At 40.8% G+C, this 17,982-nt stretch overlaps 1 protein-coding gene across 37 annotated transcripts in view; it reads right to left on the bottom strand.

The window, feature by feature from the left end:
* LOC114252100 (zonadhesin) overlaps positions 1-17,982 on the bottom strand; it is a 160,670-nt gene that overhangs the window by 16,996 nt on the left and 125,692 nt on the right. For all 37 annotated transcript variants that reach the window (XM_089736897.1, XM_089736912.1, XM_089736904.1 and 34 more), the window contains one exon: positions 876-1,058. In XM_089736897.1, coding sequence (XP_089593023.1) covers positions 876-1,058 — 183 coding nt within the window. The remainder of the gene's footprint in view (positions 1-875; positions 1,059-17,982) is intronic.

The following is a 17,982-nucleotide window of genomic DNA, read 5'->3' as shown; positions in this document are numbered from 1 at the left end:
TATTCGTTTTAAAATTAGTCAGTCTAGTAACAGAAGATGTAGAAGTATTAGAAGATGTAGAAGGTCACTTTAAATTTTATAAGTTTAAATTTATTTTTATAAATCTTTACTTCTTACACAAATTTCTACTAATATAAATCCTATACATTCGTTATTAACAGATGTGTATATAAATAATAATACACTTCAGTTTCATATATATTATGTTTATGTACACTATTAAATATTGAGCTATAGTTATATAGTTAGGTATATAGTTGAGGTTAAATATTGAGGTCTACTTCATTTCTTTCTAATTCATTTATTCTGTGAACTAGTATAAACTAAATAAGATAGTATTTTGCGGTAGGCAGCGGCTTGGCTCTGCCCCTGGCATTGCTGAAGTCCATGGGCGACGGTAACCACTCACCATCAGGTGGGCCGTATGACCGTCTGCCTACAAAGGCAATAAAAAAAAAAGATAGGACATCTATAATTTTCTTAGTTTTGAATTTATTTCTTTTCCCCATCGTAATCTGCTCGTCTTTCTTTTCGTGTTATCTTATGGCCGATGTCCATTTCTATTTACGCTTTTATATAATTATTGTATTTTCTCTATTTTTCCTTTTTTTTCAATTTTGATTTGCTTGTTTTCTGCGTACAGCGAACAATGCTAAATATGACCAGTCTCCACTGTTGTGAGAGTCAAAGTTTTGGTAAATATTTATATGCAAAACCAGTAATCACAAGGCTTCTTCTTAAAAAAATATTCATTCCATTGTTTTGTAATGAAAGTACTTAAAAAAACTTCATTAAATAAACAGTCGGTATAAATTAAATTTTTCCGAAATTGACCACAAAAATACAATTGTACTCAATAAATTATCCAAACTTACTGCAGTCTTCGGGTAAAACACATTTATTAATGTTATCATCGTAATAATATCCGTCTTTACAATCGCAGCCGTCTTCGTAGCAAACAGCAGCACAACTTTGACTTTCTTTGCCGATATTAGAACAATGTCTGTTACAATTTACTCCACATCCAGCAACAGCGTTCGGATCCCCATTGCATGAGTCTAATAAATAAAATGTAAAAGAAATTAATCGTTGAATTTGAATACAATATTACTGGTGGTAGGACCTCTTGTGAGTCCGCACGGGTAGGTACCACCGCCCCGCCTATTTCTGCCGTGAAGCAGTAATGCGTTTCGGTTTGAAGGGTGGGGCAGCCGTTGTGACTATACTGAGACCTTAGAACTATATCTCAAGGTGTGTGGCGCATTTACGTTGTAGATGTCTATGGGCTCCAGTAACCACTTAATATCAGGTGGGCTGTGAGCTCGTCCACACAGCTAAGCAATAAAAAAAAAAAAAAAAAAAAGTTAATCCATTATGTTATATTTTTTGGCTTAGCATCATTTTTTTTTTTGGGCCAGGAGCCGCACCTCCTATGATACTATCCTATGATCCTATTTGGGAGGGTGCGAGTCCTTCTAAGAAATCAGACCATCTGGCATCTCTGACTTCGGCGATGCGAGACTTTACGTCGCGTTGTAGGGCACGCATTCGAACACGATTATCCTCTTTAGGATACCTATCGAGGCGTTCTTAGCTCTAAGGAGTTCCCTAATATCATCGGGCAATTTGAAGCGGTAAAGGAAGCCCTCCGCTAAAACTTGCTTCGATGACCCATCTAATGTCGAGGTGATGTGTGACGTTAAGATGTCTATGGCTTCAGCGGTATCCTGAGGAGACGGGGTAGAGTCCGGGCTAAACGGGAGCGATGGTGGAACAGATTCAGCCAGGCTGATGCCCAGCGTATGCCAATCCACCACAGTCCTCGTGACGGGAACGGAATCGGGAGCGCGACCGAGCTTCATAACGACGGGACGGTCGTCTGAATCAAACTCTGAAACTACTTCGATCGAGTGAAAGCGCAGAGTTACGTTTTTTAATAACGCTATGTCGAGTATATCCGGGCGATGCGCGATATTTGGCGGGTAGTGAGTCGGGGTTAGCGGAGCGACGACATCGAAGGCGAGATCATCGACTAACGCGTCAAGCCGCCTGCCATTCGGGGTTGTGGTGTGTGAGTTCCACCTGATGTGTTTACAATTTAGGTCGCCCGCTAGAATGACAGAGCTTCCCATGCCGAGCAGCGCCTCGATATCACTGCTTAGAACGATCTTATCCGGTGGAAGATAAGCGGACGCGATAACGATCGGCGCGTGTCCCGTCAGTGAGATTCGGCACACTGATGCTTCGATATTAGCGAGCGCGGGAGGATCGAGCGGGATGCAATGCAGGGGCAAAGTACAAGTCGTTCCTATGTCATTCCCGTATCAACTCTCATGGTATTAATTACGGTATTGGGTATTATTTTTACCGGTTAGTTGCGAGAGACAGTGGCTTAAAATAACGGCACCCAAGTCTTTATTGAAAACGAATCGGGACTTATTGGAACGAAGTTCCTTACGGCAGGCTTGGGGGGGATAGGGATTTTGCTGCGCGATCGAACTGAAAAAAATGTGATAGTAAAACGGTAAGAAAAAATCCGTGGAAAAAAGTGCGTGGAATAAAACCGTTAAATGAGACGTGCGCAGGTGCGACAGTCGTATACACAAGCGAGTAGTGTATAATACCTTTCTCTTTCTCCCTCTTTCTTTTCGTTCTCTCATCCCTTCTCTCTCTATTTTGTAATTATTTCTATTTCTATGTAATTTTATGTTGTCAAACAAAAATAAAGAGACATATTTTGTTATTTTAATTGATAATTTGAATTACGATTTTATTTTTATTTTACGTAATTTATTATTTCCTAAAATACTGAATTTCCTAAATACTTTCCTGTACTTAAATAAAAACTAATCAGCAAAATTTAAGAGAAAAATCAAGAAAACCAACATAAAATTGAGCACGATTTTTTTTTTGCAAATTGTGTCGATTCTACATTAGCCGAAGGAACTTCGTTCCTACCTGGTGTCCCACGACACCACATTTGCTTTTTATTTATCACGGAGGTCTTTTAGCATACATGTTTAATGTAGAAATTAAATATCAATAAAATAAAGTGCATAGGGCGGACCAAAAAACTTTGTCAAAAAAAAGATTCCCAAATAAAATAAAAGGTGAACTATTATTTGAAATTCGTCGAAAGTTCCAGAACTTTACGACAATTTTTATTCACATTTTATTCATTTGAAATATTTGTTGTTATATGGAGATAGAAATAGTTGATTTTTATGCAACGTACTTTACTAAAATAATTAAGAGAGTGTCTTTTGTAAGCAAACAGATTTTTTTGGGAGGGATTTTTTTATTTTATCACGAGGCATCTTGGGACAAAACACCAAAACTTTATTTTAGTGATTTATTTCTTTAATTTCGTTAGTGGTCTTCTGTTGAGCACTTTTTTTTGTTATGCAGTCTCGCTGCGTGATTTTTGAATATAAATATAAAAAATGTCGGTTATAAATATTAAACAACTTTTTTTAAATAAAATAAAGAAATTAATTGCGATGTCTAAATTTGTGCTGTATGAATAAATTTTTTTTTCAGTTTTCTCTTATCACACACTTTCGTAAGAAATTTATAATGCAAGTTAAATACCTTCAGTAGAGTCTGCTAGAAGCACATTAGCAATACAGACTACAAACAAGAACGTCTTTAACATTTTCACCAAATAATGCTTTCTGAAGTGCTTATCAAGGCTATTCACTGTTTTATAGTCGCCGCTTATACAAGTTCGTGCACTTGTACAAATATATAAGTAAACATATTATGTAAAGGATGCTTTAGTAAATATTTAAATAAAAGAAAAATAACACTGTTTTTTTTTTTCGTTTTGCCATTTACATTTTCATGTGAACCTTTAAAAGCATTTTAAGCCGGTTTCTTTAATTTAAACATATTTTAAATTACCATAATCGTTTCAATCGGTTGAAAGTTTGTTAATTTGTTTCAATTACAGGAAAAGTTCATTGTCATGTCGTTTTTGAATTGACTCGTATACCGAAATTGTTTTTCTTTGATATTTCGATATCAATAAACGTATTAAGTCCCCTAGAAGACTTGCCCTTTAAAAATAATGCATCAATTCTACAATTTCTCATTTTCAGAGATAGACTCTGATTCTGCCCGCGTCAAAACTTTTTTTTTTCTTGTCCTTATGTAATAAAAAATAATAAGGTAATTAATATACATAGTCGGAGCTCACCTTCAACTGACTTACCTGTTGACTTTATTTATATGTCTGGTTATTTATTATTTGTATATTTTTTATTTTATTTATTATTCATTTACGTGTTTTCATTAAACGTGTTTACTGCACTAATCATTTAAAAAAAAACTCGAGGAGGTTTTTTTTTTTTTTATTGCTTAGATGTGTGGACGAGCTCACAGCCCACCTGGTGTTAAGTGGTTACTGGAGCTCATAGACATCTACAACGTAAATGCGCCACACACCTTGAGATATAGTTCTAGGGTCTCAGTATAGTCACAACGGCTGCCCCACCCTTCAAACCGAAACGCATTACTGCTTCACGGCAGAAATAGGCGGGGCGGTGGTACCTACCCGTGCGGGCGCACAAGAGGTCCTACCACCAGTAATTACGCAAATTATAATTTTGCGGGTTTGATTTTTATTGCACGATGTTATTCCTTCACCGTGGAAGTCAATCGTGAACATTTGTTGAGTACGTATTTCATTAGAAAAATTGGTACCCGCCAGCGAGATTCGAACACCGGTGCATCGCTCGATACGAATGCACCGGACGTCTTATCCTTTAGGCCACGACGACTTAAATCCAATATGGGTATACCAAAAATATGAGGATACATACATCTGAGTTGAGGAAAACTGTGAACGTCACTACAATAGTTTTAAAACCCGATGACCTCTAAAATTGAAGACGACTGGCTTTAAAATATGCGCATGAGGTAATAAAATCCTTAATCTTATACCTTTAAACGAGCAATTCTTGTATGTTAATATATATGTCGGCGCAAATATTACTATTTACCTACCTATTATAAAAATAATAATGATTCAATGTAATAATCGGATCATCTGGTCATCAACTAATTACTCTGTGTTTGTTAAGATGAGAAATTGATGTTAAGCAGTCCCTTTTACTGTAATTTCAATACTTTAAAAACTTGTAAACACGCTGACGTGTACCAAGCCCTATAAATGAGTCGACTATTATCAAAGGCGGCAATCTGACTTTTGGACAATGATTGGTAAATCAGAAAAACGAATTATTGACTTTGTATTCCATTGGCAGTCACAAAACTCTTCGGAACGACATCTTAGATAAATAACAGGTTAACTATTAACCTTTATTTAATGCAGGTTTTGAACCGTATTCTTTGAAGGAGACGATTATATTCAAATAAATCTGTATTGACATATCAATAAAAATTTTTTGTCCAAATGTACAGATTGCCGCCTTTGATAATAGACGACTCAAATATACGGCCGTATTATCTAGCGCTTGGTCATTCGTGTCCGATCGGTAGCACAGTACCACGGATCTCTCTGAACGTTGTCACGCTTCTCGTGAAATATACGCAGTTCTTGTGAAGTTCTCGTGAAGTTTTGTTTTGGAAGCCCAAACATGAGTCATCGTCAAGAATTTAATCACTTTTTAAAAAACATTACTTTTGTATCTCCTACGTCATATATATATGTAATCTGAATCTCGGAAACAACTCCAACGATTTTCATAAAATTTAGTATACAGGGGATTTCGGGGGCGATAAATCGATCTAGCTACGATTTATTTTCAGAAAATGTTGTTTTATTCGTGTTTTCAATAATCAACTGTTCCCGACATCTATTGGCGAATAATAATACTATTTTTCTTAATTGAGGGCAACTAACCGCTTTAAAGACACAACAAGAGGGCGTTATCAGAAAAAAAAAAACGAGCAAAGCTCGGTCATCATCTAGTATAATCCTTAATTCAGACGATAACTGTTTATAGATGACAAGCTATCTGATGACTGCGGCTTCGTCCGCGTGTCCAAGGAGTGTAAGTATTTTTTAGATAATAAAACAGTTTCCCGTGGGAACGAGATGTTTTTTCGGGATAAAAAAATCATGTCATTCCGTCGTTTCATGTCAGTATGCAAGATGGACAAACAAACAAACACTCCACTTTTATAATATTATGTATAGAGACAAGTCGTATATTATCACGATCTTCATATGTGAGGGTACGACAAAGAAGAAGAAGAAGAAGAAGAAGAAGAAGAAGAAGAATGAATATCCGATTTGATTATGAAGCATCGGAAATGCAGTGAAGTACGATTTACCAAGAATGGACTTTCCAATTTGATTTGGACTTTTTGAGCGCCATCTTGACAATAAGACACGACATGTCTAATTTTTTTTATAAAATGTAAAATTATAAAATATTCGCTATATATTATTTTCGTATGTTAATTGCGGATTCCCAATATTATAAATATTGCTATAATATTTAAAGTGAAATAAATAAATAAGTAAATTGGACCCAAGATAGAAGCTTCACCTACGTTAAAGTGCATACATATACATATCAACCAACATACATATTCTTCAACCTATTTGAGTGAGATCTTCAAGATCCTCCTCATAATCCCCGGACGAGAAGAGGACACTGGTCGACGTGGCGAGGTATATATGTAAGCGGGGTACCACTGGCTCACTCATCACAAGACCTCCGAAGCTGATGTCCGATTGAATTGAAACTGAGCATCGTTGTTCATTTCAAGTCATGAACGCTCACTAGGAACAGATTTTAAGGAAAGCCCCACATTTCTATTATTATTATTATTTTTTTACTAACGTCTGCTGAGCTAACTATTTATAGACATTCTAGATATAGCTACTATATTATAAATATAGCATACTATAGGTATATACTATTTATATATGTTTACTTTTTGGAGTTTACTCCTTTAGAATCGATTTACATATATAGGCCCGGGGTATGAAAATTATGGGGACCAAAATCGTACTAGCATGTCACACGAAATGCGTTATGCGCATTTCGTGTGACATGCTAGTACATGCGCCGGCAGTCCGCCACAAAGCCTCGTACTGATCGCGCGTTTCTCTCATTATTGTATTTTCATATATTTGTTAGTCGTTTGTTTTGTGTCTCGTTAATTTGTTAATAATCTGTAGTGTATCGTGTTGTCGTAATATAGAACTATTTCTCGTATTGTTTCGTTTAATTTTTTATATCCAGTAAACTCCAGTCGTGCGTCGGAGCGGACACACACACTTTTTTTATCTATTTTAAATGTGTAGTATGTTTATTGTAAAAAGATTTGTATGGATAGGTGCCCTCAGTTAGACGGCTGCTCTTCTTCGTCAGGGTTTAAGGGAGCTTCTGCATCTCAGGAAAAAATTTTGCAATGTCCAAAATGTCCCCAAGTGAGGCTTTTTAAAGGAAATCGTGGTTTCAAAATACATATCAGTCGAAAACACCCAACATTTGGAAGGGTAACCCTTCCTCAAATCATACCATAATTCCTCCTTCACACCCTAAAACTTCTCCGTCACAAGCAGAAAAACTTTTTTGGGAAAAAAATTCAGAATTAAAAAAGAACGTTCCAGTTATTAAACGAATTCCCCGTGGTGCAAGGATTGCAGCATCACAATCGTTATCAAATTTGATCAAAAACGTTATAGTACAGAATTCTCTTTCGGCCTGGGAGCGTCTCCTTCTTTTTTATTACAGAATTTTACACATTAGACCTAACAAAAATATTAAAACGACTATAACACAAACAATCAAAGATAATTGTAGTGATAACACATATATCTCTAGCAATGATTTCAATAGTGATTCATTCATTTTGTCAACCAAAAAATCCGACTCTGAGATCACATTTTTTAGAAAAGTTGAAACTAGGCTCGTTGATGGTGATATAAGGGGTGCTGCAAAACTTTTGTTTTTAACTGATGTAATAGCACCTGATACCTCCGATACTTTGCAAGCTCTCGAAAGTAAACACCCATATCCGTCATCAAACATATTTTTTCCTGACCTTCCCAGCTCTGAACAAGCCATAGAGGCGACCATAGAGGTTGTTGCTAATGCTCTTGCATCTTTTCAGAGTGGTTCTGCGGGCGGGCTTGATAGCCTAACGCCACAGCACCTTAAAGATCTAACTAGTGGCAGCTGTGGCGCTGTCAGCCAGTCGCTTTTAAAAGGCTTAAAAGATTTCATTGATTTTATGCTTTCGGGCAAAGTCATTGATAAAATCATTGACATTCTCTATGGTGCAAATTTATGTGCTCTAAATAAGAAAGATGGGGGAGTAAGACCAATTGCCGTGGGCACGGTATATCGCCGTCTGGCAGCCAAAATCTGTTGCAAGAAAAACATGGAAAAATTAAAACAATACTTCCAACCAGTGCAATTAGGTTTTGGCTCATGAGGCGGCTGTGAGGCTGCTGTCCACGCCTTAAGGACTTTTCTCCATGAGCAGGGAAGGGTTGTGGTTCTCAAAGTCGACATCAAAAAAGCCTTCAATTCAGTCGATAGGGCTATCTTGCTAACACAAATAAAAACAAAATTCCTGATTGTTGGGTGAATATTTGCAAATGAACATATTAGACGATTTTAATTCCAAAACTGTTCTTTAGATAATTAAAGCAAAGCTGATAGCATACATATACACAAATATGCGTGAGACCAAAAATAAGCCTTTATATACGTCACAATTTGGATCTGAAATTTTTGTGCAAACGGTAATGAGAAATTAAACAATCATCATCATTATTATTATTATCCATTACTATCCCATAGGTCTCTTCTCAACTATTTTAAGAGTTAGGAGGTATTAAGCCGTAATCCTCAATGAGAGCACTGGTAGCCCAGTGATTACGGCTTCAGACTTACAATTTGTACTGTAAGAGAAGATTGACAGCGAAAAAAAAACGCAGAAAGTACTATTTTGCCCTTTTCTTGAATCTGATATTTGTAGTGGTTTAGTAATTTACACGGCAGTTTAAATATAGCATGTATTGAAACAATATTACATTTAAAAAGAAAAAATACCTACTTACTATTCTAGCTTGCTCCTTACCATTCGGGTAAAATGTGAACGGGAAAAATGGTAAATAGTAAAATGGTGAGTAGATATTTGGAAACATTTGTGTACGTTGCATTATTTATTAGACTTATGAGACTAAATACGTTACCAAACGAGAAATAATCTTATATCAAATATTTAGATCTCAAATATTTAATATAATATAATATTTAATTATAGTTAATATCGCCAAGTGACACTATGCAAAAAGAGATCGATCGGAGAATAGCCAATACTTGGAAGAGATACTGGTCCCTCAGTGAAATAATGAAAAATAAAGATATGCCTATGAAAGACAAACGAAAAGTATATAATACGTGCATTCTACCATGCCTGATCTATGGATGCCAAACATGGGCATTGACAAAAAAACAATAAAATAAAATAAACATATTATGTCAGAACAATATAGAAAGAAGTATCACTGGAATTAAGAGAAAAGATAAAATTAGACTAACATACGTAAAAAATATAACAAAATTAAAAAGCGTCGAAAAGGTACATAAAATGCAAAAGTGGAGATGGGCAGGACATATGTTAAGAGAGACACAAGAAAAGTGGACAAAGAATGTAGCGGAATGGTACCCAAGAGATGGCCATAGAAGTAAAGGCAGAAAAAATCAAAGATGGGAAGATGATTTCAAAAGAATAGCTGGCGGAGAGTGGCTGAGAAAGTCAAAGGACAGGACCTTGTGGAAAACATTAGACGAGGCCTATGTCGAGAGACAAGCTGTTTCCTCCTGGCTGAGCCTTTGCTCGCCCACCTGTCCTGGTGAAATTGGAAAGGCCTCCGGGCCACCAGTAATCCTTCAATCATAAAAAAAAAAAAAAAAAGCTGTTTCCTAGCATTAAAATATATATATATATATATATATAATATCTAGATATAAGTATTGTAAATTTTTAATAGCAATAAAGGCTTATTATTATATTTAATTTAATCTCAAATATTTAGATCATTAATTAAATTAATCTGAACAAATAACTTACCTTTAGAAGACACGAACGGTAAGATTTTATTTTGACCTGGACGATTTTTTATACATTATTCATTTTTCGTTGGCGCCAAATTACTCTTTAAGACCTGTAATCTGCTCAAGTCACTAGCGGGCACTGAGGTCGTGGTGGGGAGTTATCGTGAAGATTACATTTACCATTGGGTACAATTCTATTTCACTGTCAGTATTCGCGAACGGTAAGTAGTACGAAGGGTGGGACAATTTTTGAATTGGTATAAAATTAACTGAAACTGTTCTTTATATCATATATTTTATTTTAGTTTATACATTAACTATTATATTTACTAAATAATAAGAAAAATGTTATTCTTCTAAGGTTTCGTTTAATTTTTCTTATCATAATGGTTGGCGGGGGAGGGCCTCCGCTGTAGGCAGACTGGCAATGGGGCCAAGCTGCTAGAATGTCCTGTTGCCAACAGTCCCGGCATCGCGGAGCGTCTGGCGGCAAGGCTCCGTATGGTTCCGCCTGAAGAGGAGGTGCGAGTGCATAGGCCGGTTAAGATGGCCGAATTTAGAGTGACCGGCCTGGACGGCTGCACCACCAGGGATGAGGTGGCGGCGGCCGTCGCTGCCCAGGGCAACTGTGCCCCGCAGAATATAACGGTAGGGGAGCTGCGCTCCGGTTATACCGGGGCCGGCTCCGTGTGGGTACGTTGCCCGGTGGAGGCGGCCGTCGCCCTGCTCCTCCGCCCGGGAGACCGTCGGGGAATCCAGCCAGGTTGCGCGTGGGCTGGATAGCAGCCCACGTGCGCCTGCTAGACCCGCGTGCCTGGCGGTGCCTAAGGTGCTTTTTTTATTATTTTTTATTGCTTAGATGTGTGGACGAGCTCACAGCACACCTGATGTTAAGTGGTTACTGGAGCCCATAGACATCTACAACGTAAATGCGCCACCCACCTTGAGATATAAAAGTTGTAAGGTCTCAGTATAGTTACAACGGCTACCACACCCTTCGAACCGAAACGCATTTCTGCTTCACGGCAGAAATAGGCAGGGCGGTGGTACCTACCCGCGCGGACTCACAACAGGTCCTACCACCAGTAATTACGCAAATTATAGTTTTGCGGGTTTCACTTTTATTACACGATGTTATTCCTTCACCGTGGAAGTCAATCGTGAACATTTGTTGAGTACGTATTTCATTAGAAAAATTGGTACCCGCCTGCGGGATTCGAACACCGGTGCATCGCTTCAACACGAATGCACCGAACGTCTTATCTTTTAGGCCACGACGACTTCGACAGTGCTTCAGCACTGGGCACTGCCTCGTCAGGTGCGTGAGTGCGGTTGACCGCAGCGGACTTCCGCCTGGATAACCTGAAAACAAGGCGGCCGTGTGCTTGGCTGCGCCGCATTGTTAATTATGTGCGGCGGCCGGACGCAGGGCTGATCACCGGACCGGGGGCAAGGCATGCTCCCAGGCCGGCAAAAATGCAATTCGAAATTGGCGCCGCTTAGCTTGGCGGTCGGCCAGGGGAGCACCAGCTGGTACTTTGGCCCCCACTGAGGCGTTCGAGCCCGATAGCGGGGACAATAGAGTAGGGGAGGGGGCGATGGATGTGGTCCAGCCTTAATGGATCACACCTATCGCTTCCTCCAAGGAAATTTGAACCACTCCGCCGGGGCTCAGGACATGCTGCTCCAGACTATGTCGGAGTGGTCAATTGACGTGGCTGTGGTCGCCGAGCCGTACTTCGTTCCCCCAGCGGATGACTGCTGGTTTGGGGACGTTGATGGCTTGGCGGCCATACTTTTAAGAAGATCCGCGATGATTTCTCCCCTGGCGATGGTGACCAGGGGCCCCGAGATCGTCGCGTTACAACTAGAAAATACCGTCGTGATCGGGGTGTACTTCTCTCCAAATCGGCCTACCGTCGAGTTCGAGCGGTTTCTGGACGGGCTAGAGGTGATCGCTCGTCACCTCTCTCCCCGATCGGTGATACTGGCGGGGGACTTCAATGCGAAGTCTGTCGCTTGGGGTTCTCCATCCACGGACGCTCTTGGTAGGCTGTTAGAGGAGTGGGTGGTCGCGGCCGATCTCTGTATCGTTAACAGGGGCTCGGTCGCGACATACGTGAGATGGACGGGAGAGTCTATCGTAGACTTGACGTTCGCGAGCTCGTCCATCGCACAGCGCATCCTGGGCTGGGGCGTGGTGGTGGGGGCGGAATCGTTGTCGGATCACCGGTATATCGGGTTCCGGTCTAGCGCACCGGCAAGCCGCCGGTGCGCTAGACATCGCCGTCGCCGCCACCTGCGGCGCGACGATTCCGTCGCGTTCGCGGAGGAGGAGATCCGGCTGCACGGCGAATATCGCGCTGCGAAGGACGCCCTGCGGCTGGCTATCAGGCGGGCCAAGGAGCAGAACATGGAGAGACTCTTAGATGCGCTCGAAGCGGATCCATGGGGGAGCCCGTAGAGGCTGGTGCGTGGCAAGCTACGCCCGTGGGCCCCCCCTTTGACTGAGCGACTTCAGCCTCAACAGCTGCGGGACATCGTTTCGGCGTTGTTCCCGCAGGAGCGGGAGGGTTTTGTTCCCCTATGGGTGAGCCGTCGGACGCCAACGACGGCGAAGCCCCTGCTGAGGTGCCCCGTATTACTGGGGCAGAGCTCCGTGTGGCCGTTGTTAGGATGACTGCAAATGACACGGCCCCCGGCCCGGACGGAGTCCATGGCCGGGTGCTGGCATTGGCCCTCGATGCCCTGGGGTCCGGCTCCTGGAGCTATTTAATGGTTGCCTGGAGTCGGAACGGTTTCCGTTGCTCTGGCGGACGGGCAGACTTGTGTTGTTGAGAAAGGAGGGGCGCCCGGTGGATACAGCCGCTGGGTATCGTCCCATCGTACTGCTGGACGAGGCGGGAAAATTGCTGGAGCGTATTCTGGCTGCCCGCATCGTTCAGCACCTGGTCGGAGTTAGACCAGACCTGTCGGCGGAGCAGTTCGGCTTCCGGGAGGGCCGTTCGACCGTTGGCGGTGTCTCTTGACATCGCCACTGTGGGATGAGCCGCTTTGTGAATTAATACGTAAAAATCTACTTGACTCATGTAGAGATTCAACAGAGCGTGCTCGCCTCCTCGCAGTTGCAGAACGAGAATCGGGGCTATGGTTGCAGGCCCATCCATCACTTCACACCGGCACTCTAATGTCCGACAATAGCTTTCGTTTAGCAACCTGTCTTCGCCTGCTGTGTTCAGCATCACTGCCAGTGTGGCAACATTGTCGACCGCTTTGGTTACCACGGGCTCTCATGCGCGAAAAACGCTGGCAGAATATCCCGCCACGCCAGCATAAATGACATCGTCCGTCGGGCCCTTGTCAGCGCCGGCGTGCCAACCATTCTAGAACCGAATGGTTTGGTGTGAGGCGATGGTAAGAGACCAGACAGTATGTCGATTATTCCCTGGAATATGGGTCGGTCGCTCGTTTGGGATGCGACTTGTGTAGATACCATGGCACCGACACATCTTCCTGGGACTAATCCTAACGCTGGCAGCGCTGCTTCAACGGCTGAAGGCCTCAAACGGCGGAAATATGAAAATATCTCTAAAGATTTCATTTTTGTTCCGTTTGGGGTAGAAACTTTGGGCCTTTGATTTTATCGTAATACTATTGTAAATAGGAATTTAGTTAGTCACAAATATTTTTCTTCCTGGGTACGACGTTAATCTTCCTCATCCTGGGTACGACGTTAAACTTCTTAGTTGCCAACCCGCATGCCCAGCGTGGTGACTTAAGGGCACAAACATCCCAATGACAGGACACAAAATGCTACGGCCCCCAGTACCCGGCAGCTCTACTACTCCTGGCCACGGTGACGGTCACGGTAACGGTAGGGCAGGGGGTGCGAAGAATCCCCGGTCGGCAGGCCACCATAAACAACTGACCATTGGCACGTTTAACACCCGGACTTTGAGGCGAGACGAGGATGTGGAAGAGCTGGAAGTAGAATTGAGGTCCATTAAATGGCATATCCTTAGGCTTTCGGAGGTCCGTAGAGAGGGTGAGGACACCGTCATCCTCGTTGCGTTAGTGCGCACGGCGGGAAGTCGTTGGATGCGGAAGGCGGAGGACCGCATTATGTGGAAGGCATTGGGGAAGGCCTATGTCCAGCAGGGGGCAGATAAAGGCAGATAAAAGATGATGATGATGACGAATATTTTCGAAATTCAGTAAGAAGTGTAAGCAGGATTCGTTGCTCTAAGGATTTCTTAACACCTATTGAAAAAACTATATAGTTCTGTTGGCCTGCATAGCTTTGGTTTCACCGTCCCTTTTGTTTCTGCAGTAAAACAATAGCACAACCAAACACGTATTACACCTTACTCTACATGTGCTTTGTTTTTTGAGGCCGTGTTCAAATAGATGGAATTTACATTTTTTTAGTATCTATAGTCTTCACTAAGCATATTAATACCCTTTGAGTTATGAGTTGGATCCTTCTGAATGATGCACATTATATTTTAATAATATCAAAGTGTTAATCGACTTTGTGTGCACGTTTATTTCGGACTCTGTACGTCTGTGTGTTTGTCTGTCTGTAGGTATACAAAATAATATAGTCTTAATTTACTTGGTATAGTATATTTGAAGAAGTTATTGTCAAATAGTTGGGGTTCTAGAACTAACATTTCTTATAAGTAATATGTGCAACGAATTGCGTATAACGTGTTATTAAAATGAAATTATGTTTATATTTATTGATTATTAAATTGCTATATAAAAGCCAATTCCAAGTAAACAATAATATTTTTCTGCAATTTATGTAGCTTATTACTTTTAATTTGAATTTTATTTTATAATTTAATTAAAATTATGAAAATAGTATATTTTAGTAATTTTACCAGTGGATATCCGCTGTGTTTCCTATAATCTGAAATGGTAGAAAAATATGTCTTTTTTATTTATTTTTTTATTAATGATTGAAGGATTGCTGGTGGCCCGGAGGCCTTTCCAGTTTCACCAAGACAGGTGGGCGAGCAAAGGCTCACCAGGATAGGTGGGATTGCCTATCAGCTGCCCGAGCGTCCAAGCTAACCTAACCTAACCTAAACTGCTCAAGAGCACCTGCTTCAAGAATGAATCTACTAGCGAATAGGAATCGCGACCCGCTGAGAAGATCCGGCGAGTAGCTCACTGTCATTGGTAGGTTACACTTATATAATATCTTCTCTATAATGTATATACCAAATAGAAATATAAACAGTAAAAAAAAATTAATTACTCGTTCGAAAACAGAAATTTTATTACTGCTCGAAAATGACATAAACCGTAACGTATCTTATCAGTACTTTGAAAAACAGCTATGTAGGTGAAAACTGACATTTCTTTTAAAACTGCATATTAATTTCTTGGTTAAATAAATCATCTATCATTTTTAAGGCCACGGTAGTTTATGAGAAATGTAATCTCGGTTTAGTGCAAATTGAAAAAAAATATCCTTCTAAATAGTATTTCTTAGATTTTACTCCTGAAAAACCAATTTAACTTAGAACTGACGCTCATGCTGTAACGCTAGAAAAATTGAATTGATTTTTTTTTAGAAATTAACGCCATCTAGCATATACGTGGTGTGGAGAAATAAAATAATTTTAAAACATTAAGTAGTTCTCTCACTCGACGTTGCATGACGTGACTGTGCGATCTTGTCTATAGTTCGAAGGTGAGATTGGCACAGCACTATTAGGCAGAATCTTCGAGAACCGTCAGACTATTGCTATAAAAGGACAAGTCACTTTGTCCGAGTCCTTTTTCAATCAACATCTCTCGAGCTGCAGTGAAAGTTTTGTTACGCATCTACCTGAGTCAATTAAACAGTTCCTTGGTGTCTTGTATTAAACCAGGGTAAGTGTTTCATAATTTATTCTCCACACTGTGTCCACAAACTATAACTAATTAGAAGCTAACACTACTTTGTCTTATCGTGTAGGTCCTAATAACTAGTACATTATAATATGGACATCAGTTAGGGTGCGGAGAGTGACTTTTAGATCACCTTCGACATTCCGCAGTACCTTTCTGCGTGGACGCTGCCGGAAGCGAGGTACTCTGGCTAGGCGATCCAAGAAAGAGTACTTGACTACGGTAGACCAAGAACACACCTGCATACACAGCCTTGCTCGGATCCAGCAACCCCAGTTGCTGGGAAGCAATCCGATGAACCTTCATCGTCCGTTTGTTAACTAAACTGGTGAAACCGTCATTGTTTCTAGTTTAAGTTAATTTTAAACTAATTTCGTTGATAACCTTCTTGTGTGTTCGGTGTACCTACCGACACACATGTAACATTGTACCTGACCACTAATTTAATCTTTGTGAACTATTATAACAATTGTATCCGTGTTATTTAAATAGAATAAACACTGCTTTGTTATATTGTAATTGTTTTCATTTATTGGTGTGAATCTCCCAAAGCGATAAGTGGTGGCGCCCTGAGATCCTCCTTACAGAGTCTCCTGTTCACCAGTTGTCTACCGGTGGTGACGTGTCTAGAAGTGGTGCGACTCGGCCCCGTGTCTCTCGACCCATAGACCACCTATTGGGGAGTGACGCGACTGGGCCTCGTGTAACATCAGCATACCAGGGACACCCTTAGACACAGACACGTTATAATTGTAGTATATTTATAATGACGTAGTGAGGGTGTCTTTAAAATAAATCGGTATTAAACCAACTGGCGTGTGTTTCACTACGTGGTGGCAGCGGTGCGTCGTTTTTAACATTAATACACGTTAAATGGAAGTAACCAACATAAATATGGAACACGCGCGTCCTCCAGCAGAATTATCACTAGATGGCGGTCCGGCTGCACGCTCCGAGGCGTGGCGGCAATGGCGGAAGCTGTTCGAAGTATTTTTTAAAGCGTCTGGAGTGAGCAAAGAGCCTAAAGAAGTTCAGGCTAGTTTGTTGATGAATCTCATAGGATCGGCCGGTTACGAGGCTTATACGACCTCCACTTTTAACGAAGGTGAAAGTGAGGATGATATCGACTGTGTTTTGAATAAGTTCGACAAGTACTTTGGAGCAAAACCGAATATCATAGTAAGACGGTATAAGTTCTTCACCCGTGATCAAGAAGATGGCGAAAATATTGACCAATACATAACCGCATTGAGGGTACTGAGTCAGCAATGCGAATTCAGTGAATTACACGAAAGTTTGTTACGTGATCGTATCGTATGCGGTGTCAATAACAACACGGTGAGAGATCGACTTCTTCGCACTGATGATCTTACACTAGTGAAGGCCTTACAACTCTGTCAGGCGGCCGAGATGTCTAAAGAGGACAGTAAATACATTAACTGCGCTGCGGACAGTGTGCAAGTGTCTGCAGTTCAGAACAGAAGCAGTGAACGAAGAGGACAGCGCGCGAGAGGAGTACGCGGCGCAAGAGTTGGCAGTAACGGCGGGCAGATAACAGATCGCAGCGCCTGTCAGCGATGTGGAAACAGCCGGTGTCTAGGCGGTGAACGTTGTCCGGGGCATTTTTCGCGAGTATGTGTGCAAAGGAAAGCGATTCGTAAGGTATTAAATTTGAGTATGGATACTGCGAGCAGTGATAGTGAAGAAAAATGTAAAGAAATGTTCTATGTGAATACGATCGCGAGGAACAATAACATTGTAAGTCGTCTAATGAATGGGTGGAAATTGTAAAATATAAAGGAAAAAATATTATGTTAAAAATAGATACGGGGTCTATGATTAATGTAATGTCTAAAACTGATTTTTTCAATTTGGGTTTATCAATTAACAGCCTTAAGCCCTTGCGGGTACATTCCTTTACAGGGAACAGGTTACCTATTATAGGTATTACTGAACATCTGTGTGTTACATTCAATAACAAACGTTATTTTTTGCCATTTGCTGTTGCCAATTTAAACTGTCAGAATGT

The sequence above is a fragment of the Bombyx mandarina genome, chromosome 22 (genome assembly GCF_030267445.1).
Source record: "Bombyx mandarina strain Sakado chromosome 22, ASM3026744v2".
NCBI lineage: Eukaryota > Metazoa > Arthropoda > Insecta > Lepidoptera > Bombycidae > Bombyx > Bombyx mandarina.
This window is presented reverse-complemented; position numbering and strand designations above follow the sequence as displayed.